Source organism: Corvus cornix, chromosome Z (genome assembly GCF_000738735.6).
Source record: "Corvus cornix cornix isolate S_Up_H32 chromosome Z, ASM73873v5, whole genome shotgun sequence".
Lineage (NCBI taxonomy): Eukaryota > Metazoa > Chordata > Aves > Passeriformes > Corvidae > Corvus > Corvus cornix.
The window spans coordinates 12,067,017-12,092,495 of NC_046357.1; the positions used below are offsets into that span (position 1 = coordinate 12,067,017).

Here is a 25,479-nt window from a genome sequence, read left to right on the forward strand (position 1 = left end):
TGCATTCTTGTCTTAATGACTGCAGGGTCGCTCTTCTGCTTTGGAATATTATAGAATTCTTCATTTCACGTACCTTACCACAAAGGTAGGTACTGTAAGTCTATATTGTGTCAGCACTGAATTTAAGTTTCAAAGGGTATCTTAACTACTTTAAGAGTTCTTTCAATAATTCAAAGAAAAAAAGATGAATTTACTAATAAACAAAATTAACTAGAACAAATGTAATTTGTTTTAATTGCTAGCTCCTAGGTGAAAATGATTAAATTCCCATTTTCATGAGAAGAGAGGAGCACTAACATGAAAACATTTTTGCTTTACACCACACTCACGCTGAACAGTATTCTGGCTACTTAGTTTAGGAAAGAAGAACAGATAGGAATATGTTCTGCCACCTGATAAATCAAACATCCTGAGCCTGAAAGTTAGACATTTGGCGACTGCTACTGGTGCTAAGCTCTGCAGTGTCCAAGGGATGCCTGACAGTTAAAGTAACTGTTTAGACTATTCAAAACAAGAAATTAAGATAACAACATCCAGGAACATATCTTGGCATAACATCTTCAAATTAGCTAAACATTTACAAAAAACCAAGGTGGCTTATTCTATTTTAGTTAACCATGAACTTCCTAAATAACTCAGAATGCTGTATCGCTAACGTGCTACAGCACATGCCTATAAACACCCAAGATAAACAGATGCAACTACCACTTTTCCAGTCATTACACTCCAAAGAATAAAGAATGCCATAAAATAATTTTTTTCACAATCTGAAAGGGGAATATAGTTAGTATATTTATGCTGATTTGAACATCTGGATATCACGTAAACTGCAACTGTTTCAGACTGTAAGTCTGAAAAAAATGAAAAGGTAGAGTTTGCCTGAAGTGTACCTGCACTTCCAGGACTTAAGCTTTTGCTTGGATTTCAGATGCTAAATTTACACAAACTGATTCCATAATTTCACTAACATTGTTCTGCAAAATTTGTATTGTAATTAAAACTAGAGGAGATAAAATCTTTAGAGGATTTCTGGTTTGGTTTGTTGTTGTTGTTGCTGTTATTATTTTCTTTTAAAGCACATGAGGAAAAGACAGTATTTTAAATTTCCCCTTCAGCAGAAACAGAGGGAAACATTTATGGTGTTGACATATCTCCTAATATTTTTACAAAAATTTTCGATTCCCTGGCTGACATAAGATCAATATATATTAAATCTGTGAAACAAGAGTATTCTGTGAGTTCAGAGTTCTTCTCCAAATGAAAACTCTTCGCTTAAAAGCAATTTCTGCAAAGGGACATTGCAAATCAGCATCACATCTGCAGTGATGGAGTTACTCTGCAGTATGGAGTTACAATTTCTTCAGGGAATTCCAGCCCTGGCTGAGCGCTAAACTCCTGTGCCTAACAACAATCCTCTATTTACTGCACCCAGTAAATACTGTGGATTTTTTTTCCTTGTTCTTTTTGGGAGGTCCCTTATTCTCAAACAATACTCAGAAAATAGGCCACTAGCAACCAGAGGCTGAAACTAGATTAGTCTCTCCAGATTGTCTTGAAAAAAATCAAAGACAAAACCAAAAAAAATCAAATAAACCAAAATTACTCACTTTTTCATGGCCCAACCAGAGAAGGGGAAAATGATGCCTTTAGGCCTAAAATAACCTCTACTGTTCCATTTGCAGAGGTCTATATATCACTAAATGGAAATTATATTGCATGAGAGAGACTTGCAAGCTATAGGTATTCTTCCACACAACAGACCTTGAAATAGGAACTTCTCTGGGTACCCAAAATACTACAATTTACAGAGAAAAACCACTTTTTTCCCCTCTGTGTTTGCAATTGCCCTTATAAAGGATCATGCCTTCTTTGAGGATTTAAAGACTGTATGCTGCCCTGGAGGAAAATATTACTTTCCTTTTCTGGATAACTCCTTTGTTCTCAGCTCTCTGCTGAAACGCTGGCTTCCTGGAAACTTGAAAAGACACTCATTTGTGAGAGCAGAGCTATTGCACAGCATGGAGAAAAAAATGCAAAACTACAGCTGGTTGAACTAAAAGGTGAGCACTTTGCCTGCCTTGAGCAAGAGAAAAGGTTAAAGCTGATTTGGCTACTACCAATTTTAAATATCTTTAAGAGAGCCACTAAATTGATCAGGGAGCTGGAGCACTTCTCTTGTGAGGACAGGCTGAGAGCGTTGTTCAGCCAGTGGAAGAGAAGGCTCTGGGGAAACATTATAGCACCTTCCAGTACCTAAAGGGGGCCCAAAAAAAGCTGGAGGGACCACAAGGACATGTAGCATTAGGACAAAGGGGAATGGGTTTAAACTGAAAAGGCAGGGAGGCTTAGGTTAGATATCAGGAAGAAATTCTTTACTGTGAGGGTGATGAGGCACTGGCACAGGTTGCCCAGAGAAGCCGTGGATATCCCATCCCTGAAGTTTTTAGGACCAGGCTGGATGGGGCTCTGAGCAACCTGATTTAGTTACAGAAGCATTGGAATGAGATGGTCTTTAAAGTCCCTTTCAATCCAAATCATTCAATAATTCTGTGATTCTGCTATACTAAAAAACCCCTTCTGCTCCAAGTGTAAACACACCCTGCTCTTTTGGGTCTCTACTTTGGTATATTCCACAGGGAAGATACTGTCTGTTCATGAGCAGGAGTGATGAGGAGGCAAGAGCTACACTTTACACAGATTTCTCCATTTCTGGTGAAACTATGGGTTTTGCAGAACAAGTATCACAGAGGTGGTCTGACACCAATGATTACTGCCTTATTTGAAGACAGATGGAAATGACTGGAATCCCAAATGGGCAGCAGGAATGGCTGGTGGAAGTGGAAGGGGAACAACAAACCCTAGCAACAACTGGTAATGAAAGTACCTCCATCTGCTTAAGAAACTGCAGCAATTCCATCTCCCAGAAAAAAAAAGAGTCCCTACAGAAAGCCATGTTTCAATCATTCAAATTCCAGTCCTTCTAGCAATTAAGAAAAAAAAGCTTTCTATTTTTGTGCCTTTTCTTTAAATACATAATGTTCATGTTTTCTTTCAAGTTCTTTTAAAGCTTATTATTTTTCCATCCAAAATTACTGTTTTGCGTAGAAAAGCAAATGCCATACTGCTGAGGGTCAAGGTGGGGAGAGCAGGAAAGTTTGAAATCTCTTGAAAGGCTTTTATTTTGTACACCAGCATACAGACTGACAGTGCTGAAATCTGCCTTGTGACCAGATACTAACAAATTTCTCTCTCTTCTGTTTTCTCCAGCAAAGAGTTCAAAATCACAAATGCAAGTAAAAAAGAGTAATCAAGACGACAGCAAAGAGTTAAAAAGAAAAATGTAGTATCTCCTAATAAAAATGTTCATTCTATAAATTATGTTACATACTAAAAGAGAATGCTCTTAAAACATTTTAAGGACAAAAATATGGGCAGACAACTCATCAACAACCACGACAGAAAGAATGGGATATCTGACACAGTAATTCCCAAAGCAGACAGGTACAATAGCACAAGCTTTTCACAGAATCATGGAATTGTCAGGTTGGAAGGGACCTCTGGAGATCATCCAGTCCAACCCTCCGGCCAAGGCAGGGTCACCTGTAGCAGATGACACAGGAGTTTGCCCAGGAAGGTTTTGAACATCTTCAGAGAAGGAGACTCCACAATCTCCCTGGGCAGCCCATAAAGTTTAGATATAAAATACCACAGAAAACCACTGAATTCTGGAGATAAACCACTGTTCATCTCAACCACCAAAGAAATCTGGTCCAACTGCTGCAGTATCTAAGCACAACCACATGTTGATATGAATAGCAGAAGGCTTCAATTCATGTTTGTTGTTGCTTGCTGTTGTCTGTATCAAAATGTGTTTGGTTTACAGGTCAAGTATTCTCTCTCATACATCACTTAAAATACAACCTAAATGCTTCTTTTCGGTGTAAAGAAGTTATAGAAGTCCATAAAACTTCATAGGGGGACACTCGCACAACCTTCTTGTACTGGAATTAATCTCAGGCCCACAAACAAGGAGTTTTTTCCTTTCTAACTCACATTCAACTTCAATATGCTAGTGAAGGAAATTAAGAGACTATTTTAGTGATGATGAACGGAGAGAACAGAATCCTGCTCCATTCTTCAATATTAAGCCTGAAACACTATTTGCAGAAAGATAAAAGGGTGTTATGAGGAGTATTTCACATATCTGGAAGAAAACATCCCTCATGCCTCTTTTCAAACTAGATAAATGTTTTAAGCTGTTAGGCACCCAGATGAATTTTCCATGACAGCAGTGAAAGGTGAAGGCAGTAGTAAGTGTTCTCATTTATTTTTTCTGTTCTTTTTTAACCTCGTTTTTCAAACAAACACACACTGATGTCACGTTTTGTTCCACAATCATGCACTGATTAAAACCATATTACTTGTAAAATGGGCAGGTTTTCCAAGTCACAATTTTTCACTCTTTTCCTCTGTAAATTAAACTGAAAATAAATGTGTAAGATATACACTTATGTTGCCCAAGTGAAGACTCAAGAGAAAGACAGAGTATGAAAAACCACATTATGAGAGATGGGCAAGATGCTGTTCTACAGCAACCCAAAAATATAAATATTTTCAGGTTTACAGGAGTGCACTACCCACAAACTTCCATGCAGAAGGAAGCATATAGATTTGAAAGGACATTTCAACAACTTTTAATTTCCTCTCTTTTAGGTGTTAGAATTGACAGATGTATTCTCATTCAAACTTGCATGTTATTAAACTCAGCTTGGCCCAGATTCCCATAATCTGAGTTTCTAAATGTGATGCATCTAAATATGGAAAACACTTACTCCAGACTTCCTATACAGCCTTCAAAACTAAGCAAATAACTCAAGAAGAAGGATCAGTGTACCAAAAAAAACAAAATCATTGGGAAACCTCTCCTCTTCATGAATTATTACAGAAAGTGCAAAGCATCTGAATTCCTAGCATAGGTGCCTTGATTACATTGGATGAATCAAGGCATGTGTATCTGTATTATCTGAATTTCTGGTCTGAAGATAAAGGAAAATATTCTGGAAAACAGGAGGATGCATGCAAACACTAGTATGAATTATCTGGGTTGGCATTCCTACAAAATACCCAAAATATCTGTTACTCATGGAAAAACAAAGATAACTATAACTGCATGATGAATGCAGAAAACCTTCAAAATTAACAGAAATATTGGAAGGGCCCTACAAAATTATATTAGCCTTTAATTTAGGTAAGTCAAAACAGCGCAGAACTTACATCTTGAATTTTAAGTATAGGAAGATCACGGAGATGTTACTCTTTCCTTTAGTGAACTAAGAGGTATTGCTTCAGTGTGCACTCAAGAATTAAAAGGTACTTTAAGTAGATGAACTTCCTTTCAAATACCTACAGGAAGTAAATTTAACTATTCAATATGGAAATAATATTGTGGCTAGTTCCCCCCAACATCATCTAATTCACAGATCCATGTAATTTTTTCTTATGATCTAAACCTAAACCTTATGATCTAAACCTGTCACGTTCAACCAGCAAGGGGAAAGACCTTAGATTAAAACTTTATTCCAACACAACTGCCTAAAAATAATAAATTTCTAATGTTATTATAGGTAAGATACAACATATTTTATTACATGATGGGTCAAATGGTAACTCAGAGACTGCGGCATGACACAACAGGTAGTATCGATTAACTCTCCTGTTCCCTTTCATGCCACTTACCAGCACATCCTTTTCTGAAAAGACTCCAACAGCTTAGCAGTTTAGAAAAGGTATTACAAATAGAATCTCAGCATGTTTGCAAGCACCTTTTTTAGATATAAACACCATACTTCTGAAGTACAGCAAAAAGCCTGCTTGATCTGTCTTCTGGGGGCTACTCTTAGATAGATGTCAGGAGGTTGCTATTTTTCATCTAGGTTCCAAAGTCTCATTTAGATAAATTTCTAAATTTGTAACAAACCTTTGATTTATGAAGTCATAGTTATGAAGTCATGGTTATGATCTGAGAATTGTTCTCACAATGTATACCGAAGAAATTCTCTTGAGCCTTTTCTAAAACAAGTTATTATCATTGATAAAACTGATTTAAATCTAAAATTGCCTGGAGTCATTCAAGTTTCCTCTGCAGTTTCTGGGAGACAGGTTTACTTAAGCTGAATGTTCCAGTTACATTCCACTCACATACCCACCCACCTGTTTGATCTTTATCTTCTCAGTTTCAAATGCGTATAAATACTTCATATTTGCTGAAACAGTATGTACAACTGCCATGTACCACCAAAAAGCACCTGTGTTCAGTCAAGCCAGTTTTACTACAGTAAAAAAAATACAAAACATTACTGCTACCTGCCATGTTAGGAATGAAAAAAATCTCTAGCATTTTCAGTCAGGCATATCCTCTGTTAAAGTTATTCTTTAGAGCTGAATAGAGTACTTTGTTTTAACATAATGGAATAGTTCCACTTACTCTGCAACAGTAAAACAGCTCACACAACCATAGATCAGCTGACAATGAGGAAAAATAAAACAAACTCTGAAAGCTCTGTTCAGGTTGGTAGGTTTCCAAACCATAGCTTAATTATAAAATCAGAAAGGACAAATAATTGTGAACTTTTAAGTCTTTGGAGTAGAAGTGCCAAATGTTTCGTTCAGATGCAAACAGGCATTCGCCTACTTTACATTCAGCTTGTGTAGAATTTTGTACCACAGGTTCCATGTGGGATTTCTACCACAAGGAATAGGCCATAAAAGACACTCATGAAAGAATCCAAAACCAAAACATAGTATGCACAACCAGAATGAACTTAACATTCGTTAACGCGTAATGTTTTCAGCCTGCTAGCCAGTTCACTTAATTACTTACATTAAACTTGCTCCAAAACATCTTTTATCTAAACTATACAGACACTTTATCATTATCACCATTTGGCAAACTTTAGGGAAAAAATAGCATGAACTTCTTTCACCTGACTCACCAAGAGAAACCATGAACACTTAGATATTTTTCATTCTTTAAAATAGCTTTACTGTTCTCTAGATTTAGCCTCTGTCTTAAAATAAAAGTACTTATGAAGTATCTTACAATTCAGAAAAACGTACAAAGTTAAACATGTTTTTTTCAAAAACATATTCCTCCCCTCTCTACATTTAAAGAGTCAATGATAATATTAAGCCTTTGTAATGCATGCAGCAAAAATCAATTTTAGCTACATGCACTTCTATGAAAAGTACATTAAAATTATATATGCAGTAAAATAAGTATTAAAGCTTCTTTTGCAAATTGCCTAAGCAGTGAAATTAAGTCCATCAGCAGCAATACACTTAAGATTTTAATTCTGGACTCATCAAAACTTAAAAAAAAACAACATAACCAATAGATGATCAATATTTGGCGCTGCTATCTAAAACAGATATAGTATTCCTACAACTGAAATAAAATGCATTTTTCCTCATATCAAAAAAGAGCCTTATGCTCATTTTAAGACTTCTGGTGAACATGTTAGCATAAAATTTCATAAGCATCAGGATGATAAAACCTCTATACCAGTATAACAGCAACCTCATAAGCAAGCCATCTCTTTTAAATTGTTTGTGGTTTAATGACCCAAATTAAAACAATACACCATTGGTGTAGACCAATCCTTGATCTTTGACTGTGCAATTTATTTCACTCATACATACCTCAGTTTCCTCATCTGAAAAAATGGGAATAAATAATGCCTTTTTCAAGGAATCTGCTATTAGTTTTTCAGCAAAGTTGGTGAAGTTTTTCACATTCCCTAGGGATCCTGTTGTTCTTAGCAAAAACACTAGTCATGAAACTAAACAATTACAGCTCAAGAGAGAGAGAGGTGTTCACAAACTCCCCTTTTCAATGGTTCTCCAACTGTTATTGTAAAATGTGTTCATTAAATGCTTACTTCAGGATCTTGAGAGACAGAAATTTATGCAAAATATCCCACCTAGTGACAATGACTGCAGTTGTCTACAAACTTACCAAATAATTAGGGTAAGGAATTAAAAGTGTATGTGTGTGTTTGTGTCTGTCAGCTAGTCATGAAAAGAAGATCTGCAACCACAGGGCGAAGATAGGGGGACAAGGGTTAAAAATTCCAGCATGTCTCTGTTACTGCAGGAAGGAAGAACAATTTCCTATGTAGCTTCCACAGCTGGTTCCAATTCTATTACTGTTTCGATTACTAATTCTCCCATGCCACCCATAAATTACCTTCAAAACATTAACATTTAAGCTCTATTATAGCAGCACAATTTTATGTAATGTGACATGAGAATAAATTGCTAAGTGACTTTAACTATGCATCTGGAAAGGGGAAAAGATACGTTTTTATTGTATGGACTTGACGTCCATGCTTGGAAGAAACACACCTTCCTTCATGCTTCACCCAGTCATATTCTTTTATCTAAAGCTTATGGCAGAAGAAAGCAGTGCATTAAGGCCAGATTATGTACCTCATACTGCTAAAATGGTTGTAATACCCAACAACACTGCGATAATTTTCAAAATGTTCAAGGCAAGTACTAAGCACTAGGTTAAAAATGGTAACTAGTGTGAATATCCTAGTTTTATTTGTAATTATAAAGGAAATAATTGTAAAATGTTGTGCCCAACAATTACAAAACATGCTTGTCTTCTATGCATTTATATGGTATATTTTACTACAGTACCTATGTATGTTGAGATCCCTCCAGCATATTGTATCAAAAATACCACTTCCATACATGTAATGTAGTCTGAAAATTCCAAAGGATTACAATTAAACCTGACAGGACACACAACTAGACAGCCATTTATTTCTACAACGCAATCAAACTATAATTGTTCAGTATGGCTCAGTACTGGGTTATACAGGAAAAGAACAAAGACCTCAACACATCTTTCCGTGGAATGTCACCTATGTTAAATCCAACACTTACTAGAGTCATTCCTCAAGCAGCCTGAGATGTAAGAGTATACAGAAGCAATGCTTTCACTTTTTAACCCAGACTAAGATAAAGATCCATTGTCTTGACAACAGACAACACTTTAACTGTGTGCATGGAAAAAGAACACAAAAATTCAACATCATACCTTACTGAAATGCCTCATTTCACAGATTTTTATTGACAATATTTAAGATCTCATATATCTTTCTTCCTTCATAACATACAGAAAATGTAGATTAGATACAACCTATGATATCTGTCCTTATTCAATAAGTTTCTTGATCTTCACAAGGAGTTGCTGCTGATACTCCATATTCTACAAATATTACTTGAGTTACAGGAAAAATCTTCCTTTACAATCTAAAATTTAAGTTTGGACTATATGACTCAAATGAAATTCCTATTAATTGTATACATAATAAACTTGTTAACCTAGTCGAAATGGATTAACAACAACATGCATCTTCAACTTGGTCTTAACAGACAGTTACCAATATATTTTTAGTTCATACAAATATGGCAACTTCAGATATTCAGATGAAGCTCTGCAATTACTTTCTTTGCAAGAGTCAGGAAAGAAAAGCACAGTCCATAGATACAAAGAACTCCAGATTTCAGACCACATATCTACTACGTATCTGCCGTAAAATTTTCAATATGACATTTGCTTTTGTGCTTGTATGTTTTAAATAGGATAAAATGTCCCATCTCGCAGGCGTGCTATCCTGATACTCCAGTAAATATAGTAGGTGTGTTAATTGAGCCACCACCAAGACAGAAACCATTATTAATGCCTATTATTTATAAAGAATCATTGAATTGTTTAGTTGATAGGGACCTGTAAAGGCCATCTAGTCCAATGCCCCTGCAATGAACAGGGATATCTTTAACTAGATCAGGTTGCACAGACCTCTGTTCAACCTGGTCTTGAATTTCGTTTCCAGGGATGGGGCATATACCATCTCTCTCTGGGTGACCTGCTCCAGCATTTTACTGGCCTCAGTGTAAAAACCCTTATATCTAAGATAAATCAACCCTCTTTTAGCTCAGTTCTATGACCTCTTGCTCAATAACTACAGACCCTGCTAAAATGTTTGTCCCCATCTTTCTGGTGAGGCTCCTCTCTTTAGTTACTGGAATGCTGCAATAAAGTCTCCTCACTGCCTTCCCTTCTCCAGGTCCCAATTCTCTCAGCCTTTTCCTCATAGCAAAGGTGCTGCAGCCCTCTCAGCACCTTTGTGGCCCTTTCCTGGACTCAAGCTAAAAGGTCTATGTCCTTCTTTTGCTGGGGACCGGCAGAATCCCCTCCCTCCCCTGCTGCCGATGGTGCTCTGGATGCAGCCCAGGACACATTTGGCTTTTGGGGCTGCGAGGACACATTGCCAGGTCATTTCCAGCTTTTCATTCACAAGTCCTTCTTGGCAGGGCTGCTCTCCATGGCTTTGTCCTTCAGGGATGTAAGACAAACAAAAAAACCCCCACAACAGGGGAAAAAAGTAACAACCTTTGTGTATAACGCTTAAGTTACAAGTGCGGTCTTGCTGTTGTTGAGAAAACAGATACATGGTATTTCATACCTCCTGGCTGACTGATTGGGGAGGTTCCTAGGGAATGCATGATTCCATAACTACTGTTTCCATTAAAAAAGCAAGCTCAAAAATCCTCTAGCAGTTCTTCCCCTGTAACAAGCAAGTCCAACATGCTATTCTATCAAAAGAGAAACAGAAGTATAAAATACCCAAAAATGTGCGTGAGAGAAGCAGCAAGCTTAAAAACTTACTGGCTTTTCACAGGAAAGGATGAAGTGGTGGGAAGGAACATACAACCCATAAAATAATCTGAATCAAATGCAGTCCAAGATTTTTTGCTCATATTTGTTCAAATTCCCTGTTATGGACATATTCCAGATAACTCATACAGAAGCCAAAACAAGGATTCCCAATTTTGCATAGTTTGCTGCACTTGGGCAGAATTTAACTCCTGTTTCTGGAATTCACTCTGTAAGCCCAAATTCTTCACATTAACCTCATGTTTGACATCCCCTTGAATGTGTGATCCACTAAATGACATGGTTTAGTTCTGAAACTAATGCTATCTCTCATAACACCTACTGCTGTCCCAGACTCGACTGTTTCCCAAGCCTCTTAAGAATTTACATTTCACCTCTTGGGAGCCACACAAAATGGACAGTAGATATGCTTATGAACCAAACTGTTTTGCTATGAGTTTTTCAATGCCATTATTATGTTTACAGAAAAATTGCAAAGTACAGGTCACTGGAAGGCACTTTTCTTTACATTCTTGCTGTCAGAACTTACCTGGCCTTCTGTATCATATAGTTCAGATACGCTGGATCCCCAGTTCATTTAGCTACCACAAGTAATATCCAGTCTGAGACAGCAAAACTGGATCTCTTTGTAGAGAATGATGGCAACCCCTTGTCTTTAGGTTCCTCTCATGAGATCTGATAAACCACCACAGACAGAGAGAAACTTCCTTTACTTTATTTAAGGAGTAAAATTAGGGAGTTTAGTATTCACTTCATAAATCAATTCTTTCAGAAATGACCATGTAGGGCAATCTATCAAAATGGAAAAACATTTAAAATACAGAAACCCTGACACTGGGTAAGTTGTTCCTACCTGTGAACCATTTACCCCTAGAATTTCAGTGTAATACAGAATTAAGGAAATAGAGAAAGCAAAAGAATCCTGCTTTTAAAACACAACCTCAATTTGAGACAAACAGGTACAAGAATTATTAAAACCCACTATAATTTACTCATGCATTCTGAAATCCTCACAGTCACTATGATACTGAACAATTCCAGTAGCACAGACCATAGGTGAGGTAACAAGCTAGAAAGAGTGAGCAAATGCATATAAATAGATTTTTGCAGCTGGTTGTGGATATCAAGGACTTACAAGTATCTATTAATACTGGCAGGGACCAGGCAGATAGAAATTGCACTATTAAAATTTCACACAATAAAGGGAGTGGGAGAGTTCTGTCTAAGACACTGGAATTTTTCATATGGTTACATATTTGCTCCAAGATTATATTTACTGTTCAAATATCCACAAACTTGCACTTAAAGAACTCAAATAACCCAAAAGCTATAATGTGAACTGCAGGCAATTTAACCTATCCACCCCAAAGGATGAAAGACCTGAGATGACCTTCTTAGAACTTGTAATTACAACAAGGTATGGTATGTTAAGCCTAATGCTTACAGAGTAAGCCCTTCTCACTACAAAAGTGCCAAGCTGAGAGATTATTGTCAGTGTGCCTCCTGCATGCCTTTTAGCAAGAAGAACAGCACACAGCAAGGTCAGGCAGTGCATCGTCAGGGGCTGCCACACAGTGTTTTCAAAGCCCCTACAAAATCGAAAGCTGGGTTGTTTTCTTTGAAGAAAGATGAGTTGTCACCGGTTAAAGATAAATTAAATATTATTTAGTCAACTTATTTCAAATAGAAATATTCTGCACGTTTGGATTCACATCAGCTCATGGCCCGCAAGGCAAACTTCCTAACACAGAAAACCTAAATCTACCAATGATCTTTCTTTAAGATTAACACTCCTGATTTAATTTTCTTTATCTACAAAAACTTCAATACCTACAAGGAGCTTTGAACCAAAAGCAAAGGAAGTTTTAGGAAGTTCTAATTACTGGGAAATTCTCCTGCTCAATTTAGTTCTGAAAAGGAGCCAGTTACTTAGTAGCTAGGTAATCATAAGAGAAAACACAGCATAAAAATACTTTTTCATTGGCATATAAATTTGTTTTAAAATGCTCAAAAAAAAATATCACTAACAAATATTCCAAAAAGGTGAACACACAAGAAGTGCCAAGGTTGACTCCAGAAGAAAAAGAAAAATCTTCTTGCTATACTTGGAAAGCAAGTAGGTTTAAAAAATACATAACCATCAGAAGGAAACATGAATCTGCAATCCCACGTTTTCCATTTCTTTTTCTCTCCATGCTTTGGAAATTTTCAATACTTTAAAGTATTACTCAGAGTAACATTAACTCTTCTTCAGATACCCATCCACAAGATGCAGCAAGACACAAATTTTTCCCAGAGAACTCGGGTAATTTCTGTGATATTCTCCCACCCACTCAAACTTGGTTGCAGAGTCCATCATGAGGATACTCCCTAAAAGTATCAGACATAGTTGCAGCTTCCATTAGCTCCTACACTGTGAGACAATTCTGAAGAAGTAAACTAATGCACATTGCATTAAAAGACAGAGTTAAACTACAGCTGACAGCTATTATATTCTTTACAGGATAGGACTAGTTTTCATAACTATCATGTGAATTGGGCAGATGCTTATTTAAAACTGCCTTATAAATATCATAGTTATGGCTGATTTAGATTTAGTGACATTTATTTTACTCAAGGGAGTTAATATTTCTGCTGAAAATGCATTGAATTATTTTACTACTGCTCATTTGTTGAAGAACTGAATGCAGTTTCTTATTTGGACAACAAGACACCGAAAAATCACAGGAAACTACCATTAGGCCTTCTCATAAATTCACTGTCTATTCAATGTATTGTAATTGTCTTCCCTAAGAAAAGTATTTTATGGACAGCAACTAGACTAAGCCTCACACCATTAATTTACAGATAATTGAAAGGATCTGCCTTTGAAATTGCAGTTGTCCAATGCAGAAACTTTACTATTTACAGGCTTGCACTGTCACAAACATGAACATTTGTTATTTTAAAAATACATTTTTCAGAAGTTCCTTTACAGAAAGGAGAAAAATATGACAGTGTCATAAGAGATAGGGATACAAGCAGGAAAGGGACAGAGAGGATCAACAGAATGCCTGATCCCTAAAAGGAACCGTAGGAAGAGCAGTCAATTATGACAGAGTACTGGTTTGGCAAAAAGAAAAAAAGCAAAAAAAGAAGCCCCAAACCAACTGGCTGTCCTCACCAAAGAAAATGCTAGATAAGGCAACATTTCATCATAGAACAGAGAAACAACTCTGAAGGACTCTGTGAAAAGAAATGTAATAAATGCCAAGTTAAAACAAATGAAGTTACTAAACAGGTAGTTATTATACCATTGACAGAAAAAAAAAAAATCCATGTCAGAATTTTTAAACTATTTTCTATTGAGATATACTGCCATTACTCCGGCATTGGTATTTCTAGAATTTAAATTTGGATAATACACTTTTAATGAGTAAAAAAGTATCACACTCTTATGTGTGACCCAACATTTAAACCTTGTGTGCCCGCACATCCATGCATGTCATCCAAATGAGACAGCATTTTTTAAACATGAGGAAAAGTAAATGTATGGAAAATACACAAGTGATATAAAAAAGCAACTAGCACATGGGGGTTTACATCTTCTCCAGAATTTTAATATTTTTACAGGAAAAATTTATGGAGATAAATACCAATTTATTTTTAGATGGTCTTAAGGCATCTAAAATGGCATAGAAGGCTTATGAAGACCAAGACTTAACACTGTAGACCAAGAAGGGATTGTCTTTAAAATGATTCAGCACTCTGTGTCACAGTGATCTTACAAAACAGGCATGTGCTGTTTGTAGACACTGAGAATGATTAAGCTACTTAAATTTTCCTCTGAATTTCCATTTCTGACATTTTTGGTACTCAGTAGAAAAGGTAGCAAATGTACTTAAAGAAGGATTGTCACTGAGAAATATCTTTATTCTTATATTTAAGAGCAGTTATTTTGTGGCATCAGCTTTGCAAGACACATACACTGACTATATGTACTGCAAAAAGTTACAAATCTGGTGGCACTGAAAGCCAGCTCATGCCTAGAGATGGCACACATTGCCTGATACACACATTTGCCTTCTTTGAAGAGACCAGCATGTTCCAAAATACCCCAAGTAACAGGCTGGTTAGAAAAAGATAAACCTTTACAAATCCAGATGATGCATGAAACTTTTAAGGTTACTGAGCTAATAAAGAAACACTTACACTGCTGCAAAAATCCTAACTAACTTCTCCATCCGCCAACTAATCTTCCAAAGGTGACAATTCCATTTCTAACATGAGACAAAAAAGAAAAAGGCTATATGTGTAACCTAAGTGATTTCTTTATTTTTCTGTTTCCCTCTTTAAATAAAAGTATTAAGTCCTATGGTTTGCCTGTACTACCTAACAGGAAAAGAACAGCTAACTCACACAAGCTAGTAGAGGCAGACATTAATATAAAATTTGTCCTGATTCATAGGATATTGCAACTCTTATAAAGGTTATCAGCTCTTTCTGACACCTGAATTAATCTACAAATACACACCGTACAGTAAGTGATAGCGAAATACCACTATAGTCCATGTGAATCACCCTCTCTTTCTACACTTTGGTTATTAACACTTTTACTATTACTGTTTGCTTTCATATCCCATGGCTGTTTCCAGTAAATTGTTCTTATCTCAACCCATGATCTCTGCCTTTTATGTCTCCCACCAGAGGGAGGCAGCAGAGCAGCTCATGGTTTTCTTTTTAATGGCAGTACTAAATTGGGGAGTACCATTCTCAAACCATGACATGGTTCATGGTCATTATTACATGAAAGATGACCTATGGGGCCTCTGTACTGCAAAAGGCCACCATGACTGACTGAGTTCAACCTTTATTTAAGGCCTTGTGTTTCACCACATGAGAATGCTCACTGAAGTGAATTCCACACATCCACATAATCCAAATCAAAATCTTGACATAGTACTACTTACTGTGAAACTGTTTCCAAGCTAGCTGCTAAAGAGGGCTGCAGAAACTATGGAAGACTACTAAAAGTTCCAGGAAGGCTGGTGTGCATCTGTGGTGTTTTCAATGCCCCTCTATGCAATTGTGGGGGAAGAAAAAAAAAAAGAAAAGAAAAAAGAAGTGTATTGATGTTAGCTGGCAGTACTAGGGCTAAGAAGAGACTGCTCTGCTCACGAGTTTCTTATCTGCACCTTGAGAGGACACTTTGCTGCAACATACCATATGCTTTCATTTATTAAACACTGGTTAACTAATTAAACTTGGAAATAAAAATGAAAGTCACAAATCACCCTCTTTCTGGTAGAAGCAAACTATATTTTTGTCTGTGTCTTCTGTCTCATCAATAGTGAAAAAGTACAGGTACGCTACTTGTACTTCCAGTGAGTATGCATACTCAGTCCCACTTACAAAACTGAAGGTTTTCTGCAGTCTCACTGAAGCCAACACAATATTTACATGAAAATGGATCTAATACTCCAACCTTAAATAATGAACCTGAGCTTCATGAGATGGCTATTTATTAGCTATTTGCACTAAACCCTATTTTAGAAAACTGAATGGGAAGCCCCCTAATGCTACTACATAAAAGTCTTATCTGAACTATTGATTTTGTATTGGGAAGTAAGGGTTACATAACATATCTCCTTTTTGGTATTCTTGCACAGGATGCTTATATGAATGTAGCTTTTGTTTAAGAAACTAATTTTCTCATACAAACAGATGCAGGATCTTAGAAGAAAGCTGAAAAAGAAGTCTTTATCTTACCTGTCATTAAGGAGGTACTTTGAGACATTTCAAGACGTTTTTCTACAGAACCAACAGATTTAAAACTGATAATGTTCAAAATTAAAAGACTTCTAAGTTGAATAAAGGAATAAACAATTTACAAAAGCACATTTCAAAAGCCTCAGAACTGGATCACAAAAAGCCATGGTTAGTAAAAAGTCATACAATTGGGTTTTTTATGATTATTCAGGTCCTCTGGAGGAAGTAACTATACTGGTTTATGAAAGGAAATGAGAAAAAAGGCTTTCTTCTTTCCATATTTGGTTATTTGAATATTTATCTTTAGTTGAATATATATCTTTAGTTACAGTGGTACGTCAAATAAACATTTATAAATAGTACACAAGGTGAAGCAGTAAAATACTATCCAAGATCCTAAGAATTTGAAAATAATTTTATTAGGTTTTAAAATACAAAGAAAAGGATAAGCAGGAGCAAAGGAAGGAAGTTCAGTGTGATTGTTGTGTGATCTGGATACTGTTAGCATCGAGTATGTGTAGTCCCTGTATACTGCTAAGTGCCCACCTGCAAATTAAGAGATGCCATTGCAGCAGTTGTAAAACAATACATGTGGTAGTCTCACATTCATAAAAATCCAAAGCCGTCTTTTAAACAAACAGCAGACATTCCTAGAGTCAACAAAATTGCTCTCCAAGGATTCCATTGTCCTGGAGTCTGGTCTGTAGTTCCAATAGCTTAACATAAATCACTTGTTCATCAAAAATCCTGTGAAGACTTGTTTTGGAGAGGAAGTGTAACTGCATGTCACTTACACTCTTCCTTCAAATGCAATCCTTTTAAGTTATTTATTCATCCTCACCATAAATATTTCAAATACTTGTTATCATCCACTTCATTTTCCTCTTGATTCAAGCAAGAGTTCTCTGTACCTGTATTTCTCCTTATTCTGTTTAGAGCACAAACAACTTTTCAAAAAGATAACACTCACATGCCAAATACAGAAAAAACTTGCTATCTTCCATTTGTGTTTTCCATAGTGATGTCAAGGTCGAATACAGTGTGACCATTCCTGCTAGTTCCCTGGCCAAATTTAAAAATATTTTCTATATTCTAACACTGACGGAAACAATAGGCTATCTGTTTTTAAAAGTATATTGGAAATTTGTTGTAACTGCCAAAAAATGCATCAAGCATCATGTAAAGAGGTAGTCACCACCTCCTTTTGACTGTAAACTTTTTAGGTTCTCAGAGAATAAGTTAGTTTCACTATCTTCACCTCCAAAGATCCCAACTTCCAGTGGAAGTAAAGAAAATAATATTCAGGATAGAATGTTCATATACCATTGCATGTACAAAATTTCCTAGTATTTCCAACTACCTATTCTTGTTAAATAATACTGTATCAAAAATACAGTCTCGTGACTGAGATAAATGTGCAAAATACATGCCTAGAAAGACTTAATTTTTTTTTTCTTAAGGGGTATGTCACAGAATTGTACAGTCTCAAGGTTATGCATGCCTTAAACATACTTGGCAGAAAAAAAATTAGAATTCTACTATCCGTCCAAGGGCAGTAGAGGACATTAGCTTCCACAAAATCTTCTGGCTATAAAGAAATCAAGGGTCTCAGAAGGGATGAGCATGTGGATCCCATGTTTCAGCTGTGGAAGGTTTACAGCCACAGCATATTTGGTCCTGAGATGAAGAACACCTTGGATCACTCTCAACAGCCTTCTCTTCAAACACAGAAGTGGTACCAGCAGCTCACAAAGAAGGCTTTCTACAGGCTTCACCAGCTAAAGTTGACCTGTTAAAGGCTCTCTAAAAGAGTTGATATGCAGTAAAAACAAGACATAAGAAGATCTCTGAACTTTGTTGAAAAGGGCAGTAAAAACAATAATTATGTTCTGTATCCCATTTTATTTAATGTGATAAATCACCTCTCTCTAACTTTGAAGTACCTTATAGTCAGCAAATACATGCCTATTAATGTTCTCACAAAATATTTCTGGAAACAAACTCACAGGACCCTAAGTACCTATCTGTAGAGGAAACATTCTAAAAATGTTCATATTCTGTCCTATTACAAATTAATTAAAATTCATATCATCCACCAAAAGGCATGGTGTGATAGACAGCAGAGAAGGATTGGCCTTACTAAATTCTGCAGAATCAACCAATAGAGATCTTGGCAAGTACACTCTAGGAACAACCGGTAACCATGAACTCTGGGGCACTGGGTTGAAGAGGAGATGAGCAAATACCCCACACCTTTTTATCGAAGACCAACACTTCCTAAGGGAAGTTTATTAGCTTCCTCTTCGTATGACGAGCTCTGCTTCTTGGGTATTCCTTTCTTTACAGCTTCTGTTTGATTCTCTCACATTGGAAGACAGGGACTGATTATTTTGTTTTTTCCATTTTGCCAAGTTTGCAAATCCATTTTAACTACTTTGGAGACAATCTTTCTCATTCTTTGCACCACCAGTAACCACATCAATGATCCTTAAAAAATGCCACAACTTGTTCCAACTTCAATATAAATAAAACACATTTACCTCATTTTCATTGTTAAGACCTAAGAACATATTATGCATATATATGGAAAAAGCATTTTCTTCATCATTACATAGGAAGACAACACACAAGCAAGTTGAAAGCAAGGGGTAACTGCTACCTATTTTTTATCAATAACTAGAAATACATAAAAGACAATGCCTCTTGCCCTCAAAACCACACTTTTCTGTCTCTGTTGCATACACAAAAATTGCTTTGTTCAGCTTACTATACTTTTTCCTCTTTAGACAAGATGAAGCATGACTGGGTAAATCAGATTCAGCAGGACAGACAATTCTCAGTCTAAATCTTACAAATCCTTAGGATGACTAAAAATTCCCACAACATTTATTTATTTTTACAGCACCATAATTTTTAGTCTGGTACCATAGCCAAATTCTAATTGGAGCGATTACAGTCTATTTAAATTCGCCATCTAAATCAGCAGGAAATGGCTTCCTTCCATTCTGAACAAGTAAGTATTAACTGGTACGTCCTGTTAAACTTCCGTAAAAAATTTATAAATATCTCCAAATAATTCTAGAACCTGAAATACAGCTATGCTATCATTTTGAAAACATGCCAAATCAGAGTGCAGCCTTGAGCCTTGAAGAGGCCCAAGGCTGTACTTGTTTCAGGGACATAATTACAACATGATTAGTATCCCTTTGGTGCTGCAGGGAGAAAAATTTCTCTGTTCCAAAGGAGAATGAACTGTAACTCAGCTCCAAACAGAAGGTAAATCCTTGCAAATCCATCTGGCAAATTTTTCAACAATCATCTTTACCTTTTGCCTCAAGCCAGGAAAAGTGTCACAAGACGCTAACACTGCATTACGTTTTGTTAAAGATCTCAGCACATTTTCTAATGACATTTCTAATTTTCCACCACATAAAAGAGAGCATTAACAAATAAACACTCTCTTACTAAAGTCTTCTAATACATGCCATCCATTCCCTTAGAAAATGTTTATGTCCTAGATTTAAAGCTGTCTACCTACCAATCCTGACACAACTGCTCTTGCTGGTCTTTGTCCCTCTCCAGACAGATTTTGAGTGCACAGATTTCAGACAGACTCCCAGTGCATTTTGCCAGGGAAAAAAAGCTGGCCAAGACTCTACCACATTTCCTGATCCAAAATTTACCACATGCAATATTGCCCTCATTATCCATTTGCCCTCTTGCAAAATAAGCTGTTTTCTCTTTTAAAGGTTTTCCTGAAATTTTCTAGAAAGGTTTAGATCACAGGATAGATCAAGCCTGAAAAACTTCACACTACAGAAGATGCTCTGCTTCCTCCCCTCTCAGCTTACAACCATGTAAAAAATGGACACTGACGATCCCACCAAGTTTTTACACCATTAGAAGAAAAAGCACTACAGAAAAGCAAGTGCTGATCACAACTCAAATAGACAGCTTCTTATTTTCCTCACTCCTCAAATTAATGCAAGCCTTTTATATAAAACAGGATACTAAGCCAAGAGGAACATATCAGAGGGAATTAATACCAAGTGTACCTGTTGTCCTCAAATGTACTTGATAAAGCACTATTCCTTACACTACTACAAAATAAGCACTGTAAAGCATTTGCATAAATACTCACAAGCATATTGTGGTTTGTTAAGAATCATCACTTTTGACACTACCGGAAGTGAATGATACTAAATTAGCAAGTTATTAAATCTAAGTATTTATTTCTTAAATGTAACTAATCATCAATATCAAAACAGATTACTCAAACACAGAAAAATTGTTTAAAACAGCACCACAAAGACTTGCATATATCAAATGAACTACACAACATCTGGGGAAAAAAAGTACCTCAAGTCAGAATTCACACACTTAACACAGTATCTAAGGCTCTGTTAAAAAAAAAATTATGTTTGGTTTGTATAACATGTAATTTACACAAATTACAAAAATGCATAATACTCAAAAGATACTGGTGCCAATTCAAAACATTCAGCAATTAACTGCTGCTAGTCATTTTCCCATAAAAACACCAAGGTATGAAAAATTCCCATCAAAGGTAATAACCACCAGCTACTCCTTCCACCTTAACATTTATTCAGTAAAATAACTCATGTGAGCTGGGCAGTCCTGGGTCAACCCTGGACTCAAAAGTTGTCTGCCTCATAGCAAAGCCAATGTGACAAATGTCCCTACTGACAGTCTGTCATAAGAAAGCAAAAAACAACTGAACAAGCGACAGTGAAAAAACAATGTTCCTATAATAAAAAACACATCTAAAGTCAGGCTTGAGAGACAGTGGGAAAATGTCAGGGTGAAGCCAGTATTTTGGTGTATTTTATCTGTCATACAAAATTCACAAGACTTCAGATTACAAATTATATACTGCAACACCTAGAACTATTAAAGAAAAATTTGATTCCTTCAGGATCAAAACCACAGATAGTTGTGTTTTCAAGAAACTAATTCAGCAGCAAAATATGACAATAAAAGAGAGACAGTCTCACACTACATCTAGGGAAAAAAACATTCAGCTTTCAGTTTCTCCTGTCTCAGTTCTACACCCATGCATACCGACCACAGGCTATGTACAAGCAAGAGAAAGGAATCACAGAGTTCTCGTAACTGCAACACCTGCCTTCCTTGGGGCTCGCAAGATCATACTGCGATCACCAATCGATCAACAGGAAACCAGGAAAGCACAGCTGCTTCCTGATTCCCTTCACAGGAAAGAAAATAACTGAGTTCATGAGCAGCAGTAAGGGAAAGCTCTAGACCCCAAAGGCCTCCAGCATTCACACTGACACAAAATCTCCCCAGTAATAAATTAACTGTTTAGACTGAAAACCCACAAGTCTCATATTTCTGCTGCTCTGCTTATTCTCAACCAAATCTATGCTAGACTGTTTTGTAACTATTGTCTTAAGTTCAGACAAACGTAAATCACACCAGACTACAAGTTACCTTTCTGTCTGAAACGTTTCGTTAGGGTCTTTTAACTCTGGTTTCCAATAACTTCACTTCATCAAGCCAGTTGTTGCATTATTCAAATACATATAAATAAAAAATAAATATCAGTGTCTTGCTAGAAATTAAAACAGCCAATCACCAAAGTGACTACTGAGAAAGACAGGCTAAAGCAAAATCAGCTGTTTCTGCACATTGTTTTGCCTTTGGCGTTCTGGAGAAGTTGGCAGAAAATAAATAGTGATTTTAATATAACATGACCCAGAGAAACTGAAACCCACTGAGTGTACGATGCCCTCAGGAATACAGACTCACTCCACAGTGCCCTAACAGCTAAAAGTTAAGAGAATTCCTGGCACAGATCACTAGTGAGTAAACTTAAGGTTTATGTCATTCTCAAGGAAAATTCCAGATTTATCTCTCCTTGGTTGCCTGAGACAGAACAAGTCATCTGTGGGGTACAGATACAATCACAGAAGATATGAGACTAAAATGTCCAGTTTGATAATGAAAGAAATCCATAGGCAACAGTGAATCAAGTGAATCAGACAAAGTGATAAAAACACCTAAGACACCAGAATTCCCCATCACTTATCCCCAGTGGGTAAACGAAAGAAAAAAGAAAACTTTGTGATCACGTAAGTTTAGGGTCACTCTAAAAATGAGTTATGTCTTGGCTTAAGAAGTTCCTCTCAATCATTTAAAATGAGTACTTTAAATTTTAAAACATCAGTACAAAATATGCAAGGTAAGAGTTGTGACAGAAAAAGAACAAACAAACTGAATCCCCAGTAAAAACTAAAGAAAAATCAAAAGGAAAGCTTTAGGACACCTGGAAATTCAGGAGTTTTTTAGAGTTTGGATTGTGTTTGTGTAACAGGACATACAGGTCTTTTTCTGTTACCAGATGGTTCAAACCAGCAGTAAGCAAGGCTGTTTTCACAGGACTTCTATCACTGTTGTTACACATGGAAACCATCACACAAAACCCAATGCCACAAAATATTCAGTCCAGGGAGTTCTGAAGAACAAACATCAAACCATTAATCTTTTCACAGAATCATCAAATCATCAGGGCTGGAAGAGACCTTTAAGATCATTCGGTTCAACCCAGCAGTACTATTGTAACCCATAAACCACTAAACCATGTCACCCAGTGCCAGATCCAGATGCCTTTTAACTAAAAGGAAAGGTTGGTTAACTGAGTATCTGTGATACCAAAGTTAGACTGTTACAGGTTCTCTTGATTTCAACATAGATAGAAGAATCTGTATTCTCAACAACAAGTAGGTCTGGCACTTATTTAGAAAAAAGCAAATTAAAATGAACACAAGTAAACAAAAACGACCAAACAAAAAGCCCTCAGTTACCACAGTTCGTTTCTAAAAACAGTACTGAACAGTTTTTCTTCCTAGATTCAAGCCCACCTCTGCTTCCTCTTTCTTATAAAAAAATTCAACATTTGCTTTGGGAAATAAACCATTAAAAATATCTATATTAAATATTCATTTATCTAGTCCTTTTATAACATGAAATCAAAAAAGTAAACAATATGTACTAATAGAAGTTGCATTTCCCTTGAGATTCACATGCAAATTTTTGTTTTAAATCCTAGAATTTTTAAATAACAATAATTATTTACATTTGATGAATAATCACTAGAAAAACAGAAAACCTGCATTTTGAACAAGACATATGTCACCTGGAAATTCCATCAAAAGGAATAGTGCACATACAAATCAGAACCCACTGATTAAAGGATTAAAACATTAAAGAGAAACAAACTACTTACATTATCTTCCTCCTCTGTATCATCATTGTCATTGTCGTCATCACTATCTTTGAACCCAGGGGGAAGTGGTGGCCCAATGAATTCTTCATCATCATCATCATCATCATCATCAGTATCCTCAGTTGGACCTTTAGCAGAACTCTGTGATGGCATGGAAGGACCACTTAGCGCTTCATTTGAGTTGTCCTCACTTTCACTATACACTACCTCTCTGCAAGGAAAATTTAAAGCATTAGTGTTTGAAGAATTTTCAGATAAAATATGTTGAGCACTCTTGTAAATCAGTAAGCACCAAAATTAGCAGGAAAACACACATTAACTTTCATTAACAGAGTAGGTAAGGTAGAACAGGTAGGCCCACCATTATCTTTTAAAACACTCACAAGTCTAGACTATAAAAGTTACATTAAATTACCATTCTGTTGTTGCCAAATCGGTTGTGCAAACACATTATTTTTGGCATGGGGAGATTTCTGAAAAGTTGAGTTATTGTGCCTATGTTCGTGCAATTTATTCAAAACAGCCGCGCTCCCTCTGCTGGCAACTCCCGAGTAGCGCCGCTCAAACGGGCAGAAGGTCTGTACAGAGAGAGAAGCTCAACTTTCCAGACTTCGTTTGGGAGCTTATATTTTCAGAATCTTTAAGTGAGCAGGCCACAAAAAATTCCTCTTGTCTTTGTTAAACTATAGAGGTATTTCTTTGTTTGGGTTTTTTTAAAATTTAGGGTATCACTTTAGAACTATACTAAAAACACGAAAGTTTAAGAACATAATAAAAGACTAAGAAAATCAGTTCTGACCTATGTAATTGTGATAGAGAATTCTGCCCTGCTTTGCCTCCAGAACCAGCTGTACACCAAGCAGGTACTAAGTTGCACAGAAAAAAATTGTGTTGGATAAGCAATTGAAACTCTGTTTCTGGAAGAAAACAGAATAAACTAAAAGCAACATGACTTAGGTCCTGAGATGTTAAAGTGAAGAGCAGGGTTTCCATGCCTGAAAGCTTGTATAGCTTAAAGACTTAGGTCAGAATATCATTATGTAACAAATCTAACCCAAATAAAAACAGCTTCTCTTACTCTACGACAATGAGACAATCAATACCCTTTTACCAAAGGGAAGGTTTTCCAGCATGAGAGGCACAGATGAGGATCTTCAAAGTTCCTCAAGTAAGGTATCCTCAAAACTAACATCATAAAGTATTATGTGCAAAAGTGCTATGTGCAAAAGAGTTGTGTTTTGAAAGTTGATATGCATTCCTACACTAGCAAACCACACATCTTTTCCCCAAAAGCCAAGCTATTTAATTAGTTTTGGAATGAAACCAAATATATGCTGTGCCAGTGAAAAGGATGTATACAACATAATGATTCAAGGAGGCTATTGCAATCCTTGAATCCCAAATTTCCAGACCTTTCTACAGACACCCAAGAACAGTATCTACCCTTCTTCCTAATTTATCATTCTGTCATTTGCTAGGAAGGAAATTGACCAAATCAAACATTTCAGTATTTTGAGGGGCAGCACAGCCATTCTGCATGTGATATGGCCAGAGCTGCAGTGAGATTTTTCACCACACCCCAACCAGGGCAGGGACAGCCAAATACTCCAGTAACAGCTACAGGTATCCTCTGTCCTGACTGGGATAAAGTCAAACGTAAGAACACACCAATGCAGCCAGACCAAAAGCCCATCTACCTTTCTGGCAGCAGCTG

The 25,479-nt window shown here is 36.5% G+C and overlaps 1 protein-coding gene across 2 annotated transcripts in view; it reads right to left on the minus strand.

The window, feature by feature from the left end:
* The window catches only part of WDR70 (WD repeat domain 70), a 129,468-nt gene that overhangs the window by 95,541 nt on the left and 8,448 nt on the right, over positions 1–25,479 (minus strand). For both annotated transcript variants that reach the window (XM_010395184.1, XM_039566679.1), the window contains one exon: positions 23,766–23,976. In XM_010395184.1, the coding sequence (XP_010393486.1) occupies positions 23,766–23,976 (211 nt within the window). The remainder of the gene's footprint in view (positions 1–23,765; positions 23,977–25,479) is intronic.